The sequence below is a fragment of the Thermobia domestica genome, chromosome 3, assembly GCF_964235325.1.
Source record: "Thermobia domestica chromosome 3, izTheDome1.hap1.1, whole genome shotgun sequence".
Classification (NCBI taxonomy): domain Eukaryota; kingdom Metazoa; phylum Arthropoda; class Insecta; order Zygentoma; family Lepismatidae; genus Thermobia; species Thermobia domestica.
The window spans coordinates 309,745,695-309,761,924 of NC_137456.1; the positions used below are offsets into that span (position 1 = coordinate 309,745,695).

General features: G+C 35.0%; 1 protein-coding gene across 2 annotated transcripts in view; it reads left to right on the forward strand.

Moving 5' to 3' along the window:
- Window positions 1-16,230, forward strand: part of Orp8 (Oxysterol-binding protein-related protein 8) — a 108,080-nt gene that overhangs the window by 54,357 nt on the left and 37,493 nt on the right. For both annotated transcript variants that reach the window (XM_081752573.1, XM_081752574.1), the window contains 2 exons: window positions 10,938-11,116; window positions 12,640-12,817. In XM_081752573.1, coding sequence (XP_081608699.1) covers window positions 10,938-11,116; window positions 12,640-12,817 — 357 coding nt within the window. The remainder of the gene's footprint in view (window positions 1-10,937; window positions 11,117-12,639; window positions 12,818-16,230) is intronic.

Below are 16,230 nucleotides of genomic sequence, written 5' to 3' on the forward strand. Positions count from 1 at the left end.
AATCGAATATGGAGGGTTGCTTCACAAGGCTAAAAAAAGAAATATAACGAGCAACACCGCTTATCATAAAATATGGTCACTACTTTAAATACCTGAAATAGATTTGTGATAATTTTTCTTCAGACCTTCTGATTATTAGTTATACTAGAATACTTGAAAATGGCTCAACTCAATTAAAATCAGGTTAAATCGATTTAACAATTTATTACAATTTTTAATATTAAAGAGACAATTATTTAAACGATTTTAATATTCTACAAACAAGGATTTTCAACAATTTAAATAACATTCAAGTTTAAAGAGAATAATTCCTAAATAAAGTCTCCATTTAACAATTGATCTATAGTTCTAAACAACATTTTTTTTTTTTTTGGTGAAATTTTACGTAGAAATTTAGTCTTGACTTCAACAAAACTGCTGATTCTTGTAGGAATTCTTACACAAATATTACTTCCTCAAATTACAAAATTGCCTTCCAATAACTTATTTTTAATTTTATTTTCTCAAACGTAATTTTTCTACTCTTACAAGATTCAAGAAAATTGTTACTGAACTGTCAGTTCTCAGTTAACTAATATATTTATTTATTTCCCCTTTGAGTCAGCTATCAATCGGTTTCCCATTCAAAAGCACTGATTGCTTATTCAAAATGGGTTCAAGATATATTTAATCGGTATTACTCTTTTTAATTATTTCAAAACCTCTACTAAAAAGAAACTCTGAACCAATTAAGACCTATCAGCAATTGAAAAATTTATTGCAACGCAATATAATTCTTAATCTAAGCAGAAATTTCGCCATTTAGAAATGGCAAACTAATCTGAACGAATCGACCAATTTGAACCAAATTTCACAACCAAAAAAAAAAAAAAAAAAAAAAAAAAAAGTTAATTGACGCAGACAAGAGGGGTCTAAAGGTACTATCTACGTTCACTTACCGTTGTTACTGCTTCCTGGCCCTTGGTAAATTGTCAAACTCTCTACTGCTACTACTTCCACACATTCAGAAATGCTTTGACACAAAAGGGAAATCGACGGTCGAATTCCTAGCCCTGTCCATTCAGCTGAGTACTCAATAACCAGCACCATTCACAGAATAGCGAAAGTCCTGCATTCCACTTCAAGCAATTAAACTCAACGATGATATAATCCATAAAAGATTACAAATTCCAGAATCCTTAATTTGAAGCACGATTAAAATTCCGTTTTAACAGCATACCATTGTCCTTTTCTTTTCACAAACTCTGGAAAATTATCCCATTGAATTAAAAGTCCACTATTGTTAAACTGAATCGTCACGTAAGTCAAGACGAAGCAACTACTATTCCTTATTAAAGATTATTTTTTGTAATAAAGTCAATTTCTAGATAAAAGTTTTTCCTTCTTAACTCCAATCTGTCTTGTTGAATGAACCACTCAACTTTGTTAAGGGAAGACTTTTCCTGGATAGCGAAAGACAACCTTGGTTAAAGAACTCAAACACAACTGTCTTTCTCCACACAGCGAAGCAGCCGTGAAGGTTCGTCTGACATGCGATTGATAGCTGATGTCGTACCAGCACACACCGAAGCAATACACCTTTTCTTCCTGCAACAGAGCTAACGAAGTAGCTAACACAAAACAAATAGCTTTTAACTCTCAATTCACACTTAGTTACATTCTTTTCTTTTTTCGTTTTACTTTTTTTTTTTTTAAAAAAAAAAGAAAAGATTACAGTATACAAGATTTCATTATTTTCATAATTTCTATGCTATAATGACTGACATTGACAAAAACTCGATTTTTTTTATCTTACTTTTTCTTTTCCTCACCCCAGAACATGGGCGTCGGTAGCTATTTTTACAACTATTAAGAAAAAAATCCAAAATCACGTCTTTTATTAGAAATAATGATTCAGAAGCATTTACAATTATTGTGGCCACCATTTGCCTCTGCCACACCTCCCACTTTCTTCGTTCCACTATTTCGTTCATTATCGTCATCACTTCCCTTACCCTCAAAGGATAATCAGGGAACGTAAAACTTAAAATAATAATCCAACATACAGAGACACTACTATGAAATATAGTAGGCCACTTTATCCGGATATTGTTCATTATGAGAAAGTTGTTGGCAGACCCAGGTGTACTAGATTTCTTAGTAATGAATAATCTCTTGTTAAAATTCAACGTTATAGTTAATAGAATTGGTAAGTCAGTGGGATACGAAGGTTTTCCGTCTTCAAGGCAAAAGGTGTTGTTAATAATGTATCCATTGCTGCATATATTTCATTAAGAGTCTTCATCCCGGCGAAATTAAAATACCGCTAATTTTACAGTAATTATGTGATATCTTCAAATAGATAAAAGATAATTGAAATATGGAACAAGAGCGCCCTAGACAATATTATTTTGCGTGAGATACCGTTATCACAAGTCACCTAGTGGCTTTCCGTTTTCAGCTGTTTAGAAACGCGAAAATAAATGCCGATTTTCAAAATGGCTCGAAATCGAAATCAGATAAGTGAGTCGTGATAACGGTTTCTCATGTAAAATAATATTGTCTAGGGCGCTCTTGTTCCACATTTCGATTATCTTTTATCTATTTGAAGATATCACATAATTACTGTAAAATTAGCGGTATTTTAATTCCGCCGGGATGAAGACTCTTAAGAAAATAATAAAACTATCGGATATACATTTTTCTACAAAGCTATAAGGTATTTTAAAATACTTTTATTTTTATTTATTTATTTATTTTGTAAAGCTTGTGTAGATGAAAGGAATTTAAAATTGTTGTTAGCTATACAACATAAGAAAGCTATGAAATCAAATTGTGACATAATGATTTGATTTTGCAATTTGGGGGTGGAGTGGAGAGGAGGAGATCAAAATATGGAAGAAGTGGAGATCGTCTCTGTTGTTTTTCACATTTGAGTACGTGTGCAATCTCAATTTAGATCCCTTGTGAAAACACCTTGGCTTGCAGGATGATTATTTTTATCGATTGTCTCAGTCTGATGCTGGTAATAAATAGTATTCTCGGGCGTCATATCACCTCTTAATTTCCACGATAAATGTTTTTCAGGTGAACGTTACAGATACGCGTTTGAAGATAATGTTTCTTTCACTATTACGAGTTGGATAAGAACAATGTTATATTGAACAGTTTCTCTCTGGCACGAATTTCGTCACTGAGAATAGTTTTGTATGCTTTTAAAATATTGTTTATAAAATGAAAAATCAAAAATAAACAAAATTTTAATTTGTATTTATACACATGCTCGTCATTACAAATAGTTGCCACGTTTTTCTTTAGTTTGGCCAATTAGATGGCATTCTAGTATAGACACTTTTGTTTGGTTCATGCACGAGGTAATGCAACACTATGCTTGCTTTTACCTTCATTTCTTAAACATAACTGAATTAAAAGTTTTATTGCATATTGGCTTGTTTCCTGTGTCATAGGAAACAGTTGTATGTTTGAAGTATAGCGATGAAATGTAAGTGCTTGCAGATGTTGATGTATATTGTTAAGTGCGGTAACTTTTTCTAGAATATGGATGGAGACATTAAACATTATTGTTTAATGTAAAGTAGGCATATGATGTTATTTAGTATAAATGACTAGTATGGTATCATCCATTATTCATCAACAAGCGATAATTTTCTTACATCTGTACTATAATTGCAGAATTGCAGAACTTGAAATGTTTCATTTGAAATAATATTGACAGATATGTTAAATCTCTGAGTCTTGACTTAAAATTATATTAACCCCTTCAGGACTATATGAATTGTAGGAAAGGAGAAAACTATTTTTCGAGCTGTTCAAGTTAAAGCTGAGTGTATTCGACGTCGTGAGTTGCTCACTCCAATGGTTACCTAGCTATGGCCTAGAACACATATGTCCCTATGGCCAATAGGGAATATTTTAAAAAAACAAATAAGCATAACAAACTCTACTTGTGATTTTTTAAAAATTTTCTTCTGGCTAGTGTTAGCAATTATAAAGTTCGTGTATGTCAATAGTAATGTTTCTTATGTACTTCATAAATCCGTAAGTAGCTGGTAAAAATTACACTACCAAACCAGAGGATGATTACAAAACTATTATATAGCAATTAATATTTGTATTAATTTACATTGAAGCGCACTTAGACAGTTCATGTATATTTAACATTCAACACACAAAAATCGAGACATTTTAAATGATCCAGTACAATTTGAGAACAGTTTTAAGAAATGGAACAAATATGACCCTTGGTCGTGAAGGGGTTAAACAGCTTGAAAACTTAATTCGAGTTTCATTTTTGCATTGGAACTGATTTCGTACTGTATAGTGAACAAAGGCTACTTCAAGTATTCAGCATGCTAACAGTGGTATATAACCTCAGTTTAAAATACAACTTTTGTCAGAAAAGTTCCAGGACAAAGGTCGTAAAACAATAGAAAATTGCACTTACCAAGTAATGATCCTAGCTCCTATCAAAGTCGTCCCTTCGCTATTTATACACACAATTGCCAACGTTTGTGGAGGTCTTGGAAGCAAGCAGGGAAATCTTCAACTACGATGCTTGTAAGCTCATTTGTCAGCCCGTTGAATGTCTGCGATATCTTGATGAAGCTTTCCTTTCAGTCGCCTTTTCGCTCGCGGAAACAAGAAAAAATCACAAGGTGAGGAGTTGAGCGAATATGGCGGATGTGGGATGGCAATAACAGAATGTCTGGCCAGGGCGGTTAACATATGCTTGCTTAATCATGTCCCACGTTTCACTAGGGGTTTTCCCGAACTTAACGCAGAACTTAATGTTCACTCTTTGCTTACAATCAGCACCCATTGTGTCACCTTAACTAATGTGACAACAACCTAAACAGTGTGTTGCTAAGCACAGCCCTACCACCTAGTGAGTTTGCTCGGAAACATGGCCAAGGCTATGTCAAGTAAGAGCACATGCCAGGTAACATAAAAACAACATTTGTTCTTTTTTAGTTTTCGTTAACAGATAAAGCAGTATCGGGTCTTGCATTGTCATGCAATAAGAACCAGTCCTGAGAATGCCACAAACTAGGGCGGCAACTTCGAATTGCTTGTCGCAAACGTTTTAAGACTTCTATGTTAAGAGTTTGATTCACTGTTTGACCTGGAGGAACATATTCATGGTGAACCAATCTTTTACTGTCAAAGAATGCGATCAACATTGTCTTTGTTCTCGAATGTTGTCATTTGACTTTCTTCGAGGCTGGTGATCCATGATTCCGCCATTCAGCATTTTGACTCTTCGTGTGAGGGTCATACTGGTAGCGCCAACTTTCATCCCAATTTTTGACACAAAAGTGGGATCACGTCTGGCTCTATCCAATAGTTCAGCAGAAATTCTTCGTCTTTCCTCTTTCTGTTCTGAGTAAGTGAGGGACGATTTTTGTATTAAGTTTTCGTTTCTCTAAAGCTTCGCGTAAAATCTTATGACACACATCACGATTCAAATTCAGTTCTTCTGGTATCGTACGCACAGTTACACGACGGTCTTCTTGTAATAACTGCCTTACACACCACGTTTGCATCGGTATGTGCTGTAGGCGGGCGACCATCTCTGGGATCGTCTTGCACTGAATCTGCCTTCACGAAACCTTTTGTGCCACTCGAAAACAGTGCCTCGCCTGATATGCATGCTTAATCATGTCCCACGTTTCACTAGGGGTTTTCCCGAGCTTAACGCAGAACTTAATGTTTACTCTTTGCTCACAATCAGCATCCATTGTGTCACCTTAACTAATGCGACAACAACCTGAACAGTGTGTTGCTAAGCACAGCCCTGCCACCTAGTGAGTTTGCGCGGAAACACGGCCAAGGTTATGTCAAGTAAGAGCACATGCCAGGTAACATAAAAACAACATTTGTTCTTTTTTAATATTGCAAACTCAGAAATAAAATAAAATAAAATAAATTGTCCTGGAACTTTTCTGACAAATGTTGTATAAGTCTAATCATCAGGGTCCGGTTTATTTCAAAACACCCTATATTGCTATTCATAAGTGGAAATAAGACCTCTGAGTATTTGAACGGTCAGTACTCTTGTCGCTTTTAGTTCACTTTCCATGTTTATTCGACCCCTGATCCCTGGTGGTGCCCTTTCTTTATGGTCTAAATTATATAATTATTGAGTGTCAGATTAAATACTTTTCCCTTTTCCAAACTTTATCAAGAGTTTAAATACTGGGATATTCTTTCACGGTTATCGTTCTTCATTAACACGAAATATCCTGTAATGTATAATGTTTACCTAAAACTATCAGGTTTAGGATGTATTAGAAGATTTTGAATTCGTTTTTCGCAGCAAATGGTAACTTTGCCCCACTCAAAGGTAGTCCCGATAGTATTCATTTGCTATTGTAAATATTTCAAGAATTACGTTTACATTTTTGGGAGTTTGTGAATCAGATGATCAGGAACTCACGCTCGGATATTACCAACAAGATGCGATTATGGGATGACATCCGGCATAAAATCTAGACTGCGACATCAGAGACTCTGGCAACTACCTTCAGAAACACCGAGTTTAGTTATGTTTGGACGCTCAAGATAGACCTGCCGTGTCGTGACAAAACGCTGTAACTTTGGCGGAGAAGTTTTGCGAAAATGAGCCGTAAAGTTTTCATCCGAAAATGTGATCTGTATCGTGTAGAATCAGTGTATCTTGACTTTGGAAACACGTGGTTACATGTAATGTTACGTAAATGCATGTTGTGTGATTAAATTTGGTGAAAATTGATTGGTTGACCATTATTGCCTAGTTACACTGGTTCTACACGATACAGATCACATTTTCGGATGAAAACTTTACGGCTCATTTTCGCAAAACTTCTCCGCCAAAGTTACAGCGTTTTGTCACGACACGGCAGAGACATTTCCAGTAATTCTTGTGACAACCTTATTTCATTTCTCATACACAGGTATGACATGTAAATGTTTTGTGTCATTTCCTCTTGTATTTATTTTTATTAGTATTATTTCTTGAAATCAACATTTTCCGGGGCTTCCTTTGAGTGGGACATCCTGTATTATGAAACTATGGTACTAAGTTCACAACGGGCAAATGACGTTAAATGATTTTGTAACATTAATTAGGAGATACCATATTTTGGCACTAAGTAAAAATTATTTATGTCAAAATTTCATCCGACAATATGTCTCTACCAGATTGAATATATTAACTGCACTGTGTAATGTAGAGCTACATAACAGAAATGTTAGCACTTTTTATCTAAAGAGTTTTGCTGTTAAACAAATAATGAAATGTAATTTTTGAGTTTTACGTCTCACGCTTATGCCGGCTAGGCTAGAGGAGACGGTGATGATGAGAAATGAATGAAATGGTGGAATGAAGAAAGTGGGAGGAAACGGGAGAACCACGAGGAAACTCACGCACACGGTGTTTGTCCACCACAAGGTTCACTTGGCGGAAGCAGGGTTTGAACCCGGGACTCCATGCACCAGAGGTGAACGCTCTACCACTGAGCCACCGCAGCCCCTAAACAAATAATGTACCGCGGTATGTTAATAAAGGATATTAGAAAACTTTTGAATATTAGAATTCATCTTTAATACAATATTACTTCAAATTCGGGGGAACAATGGCTCATTGGTAGAGCGCCCACGTCTGGTGCTAGGAGTTCCTGATTCGACCTCAGACCAAGTGAGTTTGTGGTGGACAGCATCGTGTTCATGAATTTTCTCGGGATTGTACCGTTTACTTCCAGATTCTCATTTCACCTTTTTTTTTTTTATTTCATTCACTTATTATTTTACCTGTGCTTTAGCCTATAAGCCATAACCGTAGAACGCTATACCAAAAATTTCATTATTTCATATTCCAGCTTTATCACAAGTACATGCCACCAAACACGCACAATACCATAAATAGAACAGATTTTTTCACAAATTAGAAATTTGTTAGGTACTATTTCGGCATTTGCCTGATATGAATGGGGAAAACACAGGAAGAACCTCACTCAGGATAGCTGGCTTGTAAACCTTTCGGAATGAATGATCCCCGCCGGGAATCGAACTAGGAACCTCGCGCACCAGAGGTGAGAGCGTTAGTAACAAGGCTCCGAGTGAGCCGAAACATATTTTCAGCAAGTGTAAGATATTTTCAGAAATCAGAATTACAAGTAAGTAAAGTAGTAGAACAGCAAGTAAGAAAATGACCGTCTGCGAACAATAATCCAATCTAATTTGAAGATCTTATTACATCTTTTTTTTTATGCTGAGAATTCATATACTTTGACATTACCTTACGTTCGTCCAAACCGAAACAATAATAGTCCAAGTGTGTGCGCGCTAGAGAGAGAGAGTAAGAAGTCTGGAGTCATGCATTTTTATCAACGTATTGTATTTTGACGTAGTTCTTATATTGCCTAAACCTGAAACCTGAAACTTGAAAGTAGAATATCTCCCCGCAATACATTAGTAGCTTTGTTAGCGTCATTTTTATGTTATTATGATTTTTTTAAATATTACACTGAATATAATACTTCATTACACTTAAATAAAAATTGTATGGTTGCAAGAATGTGATAGAAGCCCTCTTTAAAAGGAAAAGTCCGTTTCGATAAAAAAAGTTTGAGAGTATCTGTAGACATTATTGATGATAATTGAGTTCTTTTCGTCTACCACATCTACTTCTGAGTAAACTATAAATGAAATATACCTACATGAGCATAAATCTAATTGCCTATTCCTCACTTCTACCGGGCAATAGGTTGTGTAGAAATCTCAGAAGTAAATTTTGAAAATTTGTTGTTTTCAGTATTATTACAGCAATTACGTAGGTTCGTATAATGGTGTCTCAACGCTAATAGGAATACAGTGCCTCGGATTCAGTGCCGAGTAGTGTTTTGAATAGTAAGTCCCACCTGCGATAACCATGATATTGTGTAAGGGGGTAAGATAAAATGATTAATTAAGATATTAAGTATCATCATCACCAACTCAGTTGAGGAGCATAAATCATAATTATAGTTTTGATCGTATCTATTATTAATTATATATATAATATAATAACAGGTCAACTATAAGTACTATTAAATGTTTTTATGTATGTTGCAGTACAATCCCTTTATTATGCTGCACAAAAATATTTCTCTCTATTGTTTGTATATAATTAAAAGATTTTTGCAAATGGTTTCATCTATAAGCGATTAAAATACAAGATGCGCACAAAAACAGTTCCTGATTTGGAAAGGATATAACTTTAATACAAAATGATGTATTCTCCTCAAACTTTCGCAGTAATTATATAAAATTAATAAGTTTTTGGTGGCATTGATTGGAATTACAAACACACGATGTGCGCACCATCCGTTACGCGGAAACCATCGAGGCGATAATCCAGCTCCAGCCATATCTTGTGAAGCGTAACCGATGTAAAGGAGTTTATAGCTGCACTAATGCGTTCCTGAAGATCTGGTAGACCTTGTCTATATATCTACACTACTCAGAACCCTGAATAACAGGGTTGGCAAAAACCATGGTTTTTATTGAAAAAAAAAAAACCGTTTTTTCTTGGTTTAAACCTGTTTTTTTTTTTTTTTTGTTTTTTTTGTTTAAATAATTTGCTCTATGTATTTATATCACATATGTAGAGAAATAAGTTAGTTTCGTCTTGGTGTTATTATGTAACAACCGGGTTGTGATGAAAGGGGTCACATAAGCTTAAAGCGGAATCCAAACCGCTTCTCTGCTTACATCCGATAGAAATTGTCCTCCATTTGAACTCGAAACCGGGACTAATTGGCCACAAATGCGATACGTCTGCCGACTCACTCACGAAGGACTCGGATAAAAATACGTTGTACTGATCTTTACATACTTGTTAATATAATTATCAAGTCATTTCAGAAGGACAAAAAGATAATTGTACAAGTGAAACCATTATACAGAATTATATATGGACAATTTCAAAATACTGCAGAGTACAGAAGAACTAATTTAGTCCAAGTTAGTTCACTACGACTTTTATTAGTCCCAGTTAAACAAATACGACGACTTAATTTGCATATCAGTAAGAAAAGTGAATAAAGATACGAATTATTTGAGTTCACTTTGGCTCTGACACATTTATACATAAATAGATACCAAAGATACTTCTGATTTCAATAAATGCGTCTCATAGGGTTTGTATGACTCTTCCCTTCCCCCCCTCCCCCCAAAAGTATGGCATTTCGATGTGTCTTATCAATAGTAAACATTATTAAAACGAAATAATATTTAGAATTTCTTTGATTGCAGTTGCATAACAATAATAACAAATTATAAAAAAATCTCAAAAGAAACATTCATAAACTTACAAAAAAAAGTTGCTTTTGTAGTAGTAATGAATGGGGAATTTAGGTCTGAATAAAATACGAATAATATATGGGAGTGAAACGTGATAATCCACAAATGTATGTTCATCAAGAGTTTACGCACATTTACACTTTTACAAGCATTTTTCGGTTTTTGGTTTAAACCTTTTTTTTTTGGGGGGGGGGGGAGACCAGCTGGTTTAAACCAGCCAACCCTGCTTAATAATCTTCAGAAACGCATCAGTGCAACTATAAAATCCTTTACATCGGTTACGCTTCACAAGATATGGCTGGAGCTGGATTATCGTCTGGATGATTCCTGCGTAACAGATGGCGCGCATGTTGCGTGTTTGTAGTTCCACTCATCACCAAAAACTTTTTAAGTTTATATAATAACTGCAAAAGTTTAAGCAGAATAGTACATTTTCTATTAAAGTTATGTCTGTTTCAAATCAGGAGCTGTTTTTATGCTCACCCTGTATATATTTCGAAAAATATTTATGTGCAGCGGATATCCTATAATTAGGTGATTGTATATGTTTAAATTCAGTTACCTGCAATGTGTTATTGAGTAGATGGAATTGTAACTAATAATTGTCTATTTTTAAGGCGGGAGAACAGACAGAGGAGTTGGCAGAAGAAAACAAGTCGTTAATTTGGTTTTTGGTAAAACAAGTTCGTCCAGGAATGGATTTATCCAAAGTGGTTTTACCAACATTCATTTTGGAACCTCGCTCGTTTCTGGACAAACTTAGTGATTCTTATTATCACGCGGATATATTATCACAGTAAGATAATATTTTAAGTTTATTCTGTTTTTCATTTAAATAAGAATTGTTTCGTTATAACTGTAGAGATATTCAGAAAGTAACTGTAGAGTTTAAACTGTGATTATTCTTCTTTTTCTTTCTTTCATTCTTTTTATTATTTGGTATCATTGTAACTAAGTGATTCTAGTGCTTTTTAACAGAGTGAGTGGAGGAGTATAAGTGTGGACAGTAAATGTTTAATGTTTGTTTGTGATTTCAAATCTTTAGAAAAAGTAGTCTAAAAAAGATGTAGATATACCTTGTGAGTAACTTACAAAGAGTGAAAAAGTGATTTCACTGGACCGAGACTCGAACCGGATCTCCGGCATACCATGCCGATGCGTTAACCACTACGCCACCCATTCCACTTCCCAGAACAGCCAAACACTCTCTCACTCCTGCAGTCGGTGCTCTCCACTCAGAGCCTAGCTGCTGTGCTTGGATAATCCAGTGTCCATATATTGAGAACACCTTTTGACAGTTGAGATTTCATACATTAATGACAGGAGGAAACAACCGATTTAAACTTATTTTTGCACATCACAATCCTCGAATTCAAAAACTTACAAAGAGTGAAAAAGTAATTTGACTGGACCGGGACTCGAACTCGAGATCTCCGGCATACCCTCACGGTGAGAGAGTTGGCTGTTCTGGGAAGCGAACTGGGTGGTGTAGTAGTTAACGCATCGGTACAGTATACCGGAGATCCCGGGTTCGAGTTTAGGCCCAGTCAAACCACTTTTCCACTCTTCGTAGGTTATTGAATTCGCACCTACAGAGGATTGTGGTATGTAAAAATAAGTTTAAATCGGTTGTTTCCTCCTTTCATTAATGTATACCTTGTGAGTGTGTACACAGAGGATACGAAAGTCAAGAATGAACAGTCTGCGATAAATGTTTAAGAATAAACGTTTAAATAAATAAGTGTTCAAGGGTTTACGTTCAGTGTTTAGTAATTATGTGATATATTAGTAATTAGTCTACAATAAGGAATGTAGAAATTACAAATAAATAAATTTTAAAAAATGGAAGACAGATACTACACTGACTCCTAAACTTACGTGATAGTTTACCGCGAATACAGTATGACACATTTTGTTAAGATAAACTAATATTCGCCTCTTATGTGCCTTGAGAATCCTAATTGGATTGTTACATTCTTAATTTCTGCAACCAACTCTGTTGCTTTCGACAGTTAGACATTCTGCAAACATAATGTTAAATAGTAAGGCTATTCATGGCTTTGGATTGATTGTTTTAACAAAAGAGACACTAACCAAAGCTTAAAATCCACTTTATTTTAAATTATAATTTGTAACTGTTTCGGATATCTAGCATATACTTCTTCAGACACTATCGAAAAGGGTTTTGAGCTTTGGTCAGTGTCTCTTTTGTTAAAATAATGTTAAAGTATATAAAATATAAACTAGGGCATATAACAAACGAGTGCTAAAGTTACGTTATATACAATGAATATATACATATTTTATTATTTTTTAAAGGGCTGTGTTAGAAGATGATGCCTTTACAAGAATGAAATGTATTGTTAAATGGTACTTGTCTGGGTTGTATAAGAAACCCAAAGGACTTAAAAAGCCATATAATCCCATTCTCGGTGAAACATTCCGTTGTTATTGGAAACACCCAAATGGATCTCGTACATTCTACATTGCTGAACAAGTAAGTGCATTGTAACATTCCTTATTTTATTTGATATTTTTAAAAATATATCTGTATATTGTATCTTTTGTATATAGTTATTAAATTAGTTTGCATATTTGTATTTTAAACTTAATACAGTATTTGTGACGTAATAGACAAATTTAATTCAGAAGTGGACACCTTTAACCCAACTTTCTTGTAATTTGGTTGTAGATGTAACATTCCTTAGTCGATATTTTAAAATAACTGAAAATTTCGACGAAAAACAAAAACGGAACTTTGTGCCATGATTTAATAACAATAGAGTAGAGTGGTTATATCGGCAAGTCCTGTGCAAAGAAGCCTTTTTTTTTCTAATGTAAATTTTAATTATACTTCTTGAAATGCAAGTAAAGGTACCCAATATTAGTAATTTCACCAATAAAACCTTGAATGGGGCAACGTCTATGATTGGATCTGTATTTTAATATACACGAACAAAATTTAACATCTTAAAATATTTTTCCACAAATAGAGTATTTTAAGACATGTGCAATGCATAGCCAACCGCGATATCGGAGAGGGAAACCGAGGGAAAATCTACATCTGCTGACTACAGAAATCGAGGGAAAATATCGTAAAATTGGTTTCAGTTCATTCATTTCTAGTATCATTGTAACTGGGAACTCTGAAAAGTCTCCAAAAGATGCAAAACAAGCACATATGTTATTGATAACTTTTTCATGAAAAATGTCAAACTTTTTTGTGAAGGTTTTAATGTGTATGTTCTAATTTGCATACAAATTCTGATCCTAGTAATCATAGATGAAAAGTCAGGAAAATGAGCGTGATGGATACAACTGTTGCATAACTAATGTACATAGTACTTACTCAAGGTATATATGGAGTTCGAGCGTGTCCGACAAAATGAAAATGGAGAATAAATTTTTCCTACATTCGTCTGCTTAAATGTTTGATTAGCGTAGGGGTATCTCTTGTACACTCATGTCCAAAATTATTGTCGCATGTCTATAAATATGTTGTTGTAGGAATGTAATTTGATAACGAATTCGCCTGGTATTTCTTACAATGTTAGTATGTGTATTATCGGCAAAGACATGTATGTGGCAAATTTCACGTCAGAAGAGCAATAAATAAGAACAATAAAACGAAAACAAAACTTTCTTGTCCATTTAGCAACATTTTGTTTTACTCATTCTAATTTTCGTATTTATAATTCTTTTCCTATGAAATTTACCACAAATATACATTTCCCGACTATACACATAGTATCAATATTAAAAGTACCCTGCAGAATTATTATCAAATTATATTCCTACACGAAGGCAGTTACAGACATGCGACAATCATTTTGGACATAAGTGTACATCAATAAACGTTTTAAGCAAATACTCCTAGCGTTCATTTATCCCACATTAATAATATTTGAAACCAAACATTATTTAATATTTGAAAAGATCGCATTTACCGGAACTGTACGTAGATTTAAAATAATAATAATAATTTCAAGAGCGTTGGGGTTCTCAGTCAGCGTAGAAAAAAACAAAAGTTGATATTCATGAATTTACATTACCATTAATATTCCTTCCACTGACAATGACATACTGTTACTTGTATTGAAAATAGTTCAAAACAGTTTGGTCGACTGTACTAATGTAATGTACACTTCATACACAGAACTAGGTACAAGAATTTCTAAAATGTGTGTGTGTGTGTGTATACATAATAAAACTTAGTAGAAAAACGGAAAATCTCTCAATATGTACAAGATCAAACCAAAAAATCATGCACTATTATACAAATAGGTGAAGTGGGTACACCATCTGGACATATGACGAAGGTGGTGTTTGTACGAAAATAACACGCAACGAACATATCAGACTAAACATACGCTGTGCATATCGTAGTAGTCTTGTCTTCAACATCATTAAGATAACTGTCCTGGCATAACATCAAACCAAAAAATCATGCACTATTATACAAATAGGTGAAGTGGGTACACCATCTGGACATATGACGAAGGTGGTGTTTGTACGAAAATAACACGCAACGAACATATCAGACTAAACATACGCTGTGCATATCGTAGTAGTCTTGTCTTCAACATCATTAAGATAACTGTCCTGGCATAAGAGGAGACATGATAAATATTGTCCATCATCATGTCTACTAACAGTCAGAGATCCTTAGTTTTTGTGTCTTTTTTGTTCGTGGCTGACTAACATTGTAATTTTACAATCACCTTCCTCATTACGTTTGACATGGTCTGAACTTTTTTTCTTCCTTTTTTTTAAAAAAATTGATTTTTCCGCTTTACGTATTTTACTTTTATGAATGTGTTCTGGCTTAATAAATCATTCAGTGTATAGTTAGCATTTATGTATATACAGGCTTTGTCCGAAAAGTAGTAGACTGAATTTTTCCCGCCAAAACGTGGTGAAGGAGGGGGATATTACTGCGCTGGTTGGGTGGTGGTGGGTCTTAAGTTACCAGCGCACCAATCGCCAGTCGTCTCCAAGCCTTCACGGAGTGTAGATCGAGTTTAAAGTGAACCCCTTTCAAGGTGCCTTGTCATCTCCACATCTCTAATCGTTTGTTAGAGCAGCGTTACGCGGTAAGGATTTGTGTCAAACTGGATAAAACTGCGAGTGAGACCCATCACATGGTCAAGACTGCGTATGGGAGCGATATCATGTGTCGATCAAGTGTTTTTGAGTGGCACAAATTGTTTCGGAAGGGAAGAGAGCAAGTTTAAGATGAACAACGATCAGGATGCCCTTCAACGGCAAAAAGTGATGAAAAAGTGGCTGGCCAAACTGTGAATACTGCATTCTACGTGGAAGTGCTTGAAAGACTTAGAAAAGAAGTCGCCCACGTCCGTCCAGCAATTGCTGGATCATGGAAACTTCAATACGACAATTCACCGAACTACACCGCTTTTGCTGTCGTAGACTTCCTGACCAATCATGGCATCGCACAGCTCCCCCAGCTACCCTACAGCCAAGATGTCGCTCCTGCGGACTTCTTCCTTTTCCCCCGACTGAAAAGAGTCATGAAAGGACTCCAGGTCACCACGGCTCAGTCCAGGCCATTCAAGAGGCGTAACGAGGGAGCTGAAGAGCTTTCCAGTTTCTGCGTTCCAGGGAGCCTTCAGTGATTGGTAGAGTTGCTGGAAATGCTGTGTTGATGCAGAAGAAGCATATTTTGAAACAAATTAAGTCCGACTACTTTCAGGACAAACCCTGTATGTCTGTGTACATATTTAAAAATAAACATGGTTTACGTGTTAGTTAATAAAAACTAAATTTTTACTTACTATATATTGTTGTTGCTTCTAAACAAAAAATTAGTTTTAGCTTCGTATTACAGGACAGTTATGTAGTGACAGATACTCGAAGAATAAATTGCCACTAATTCTAATTTTGAGAGGC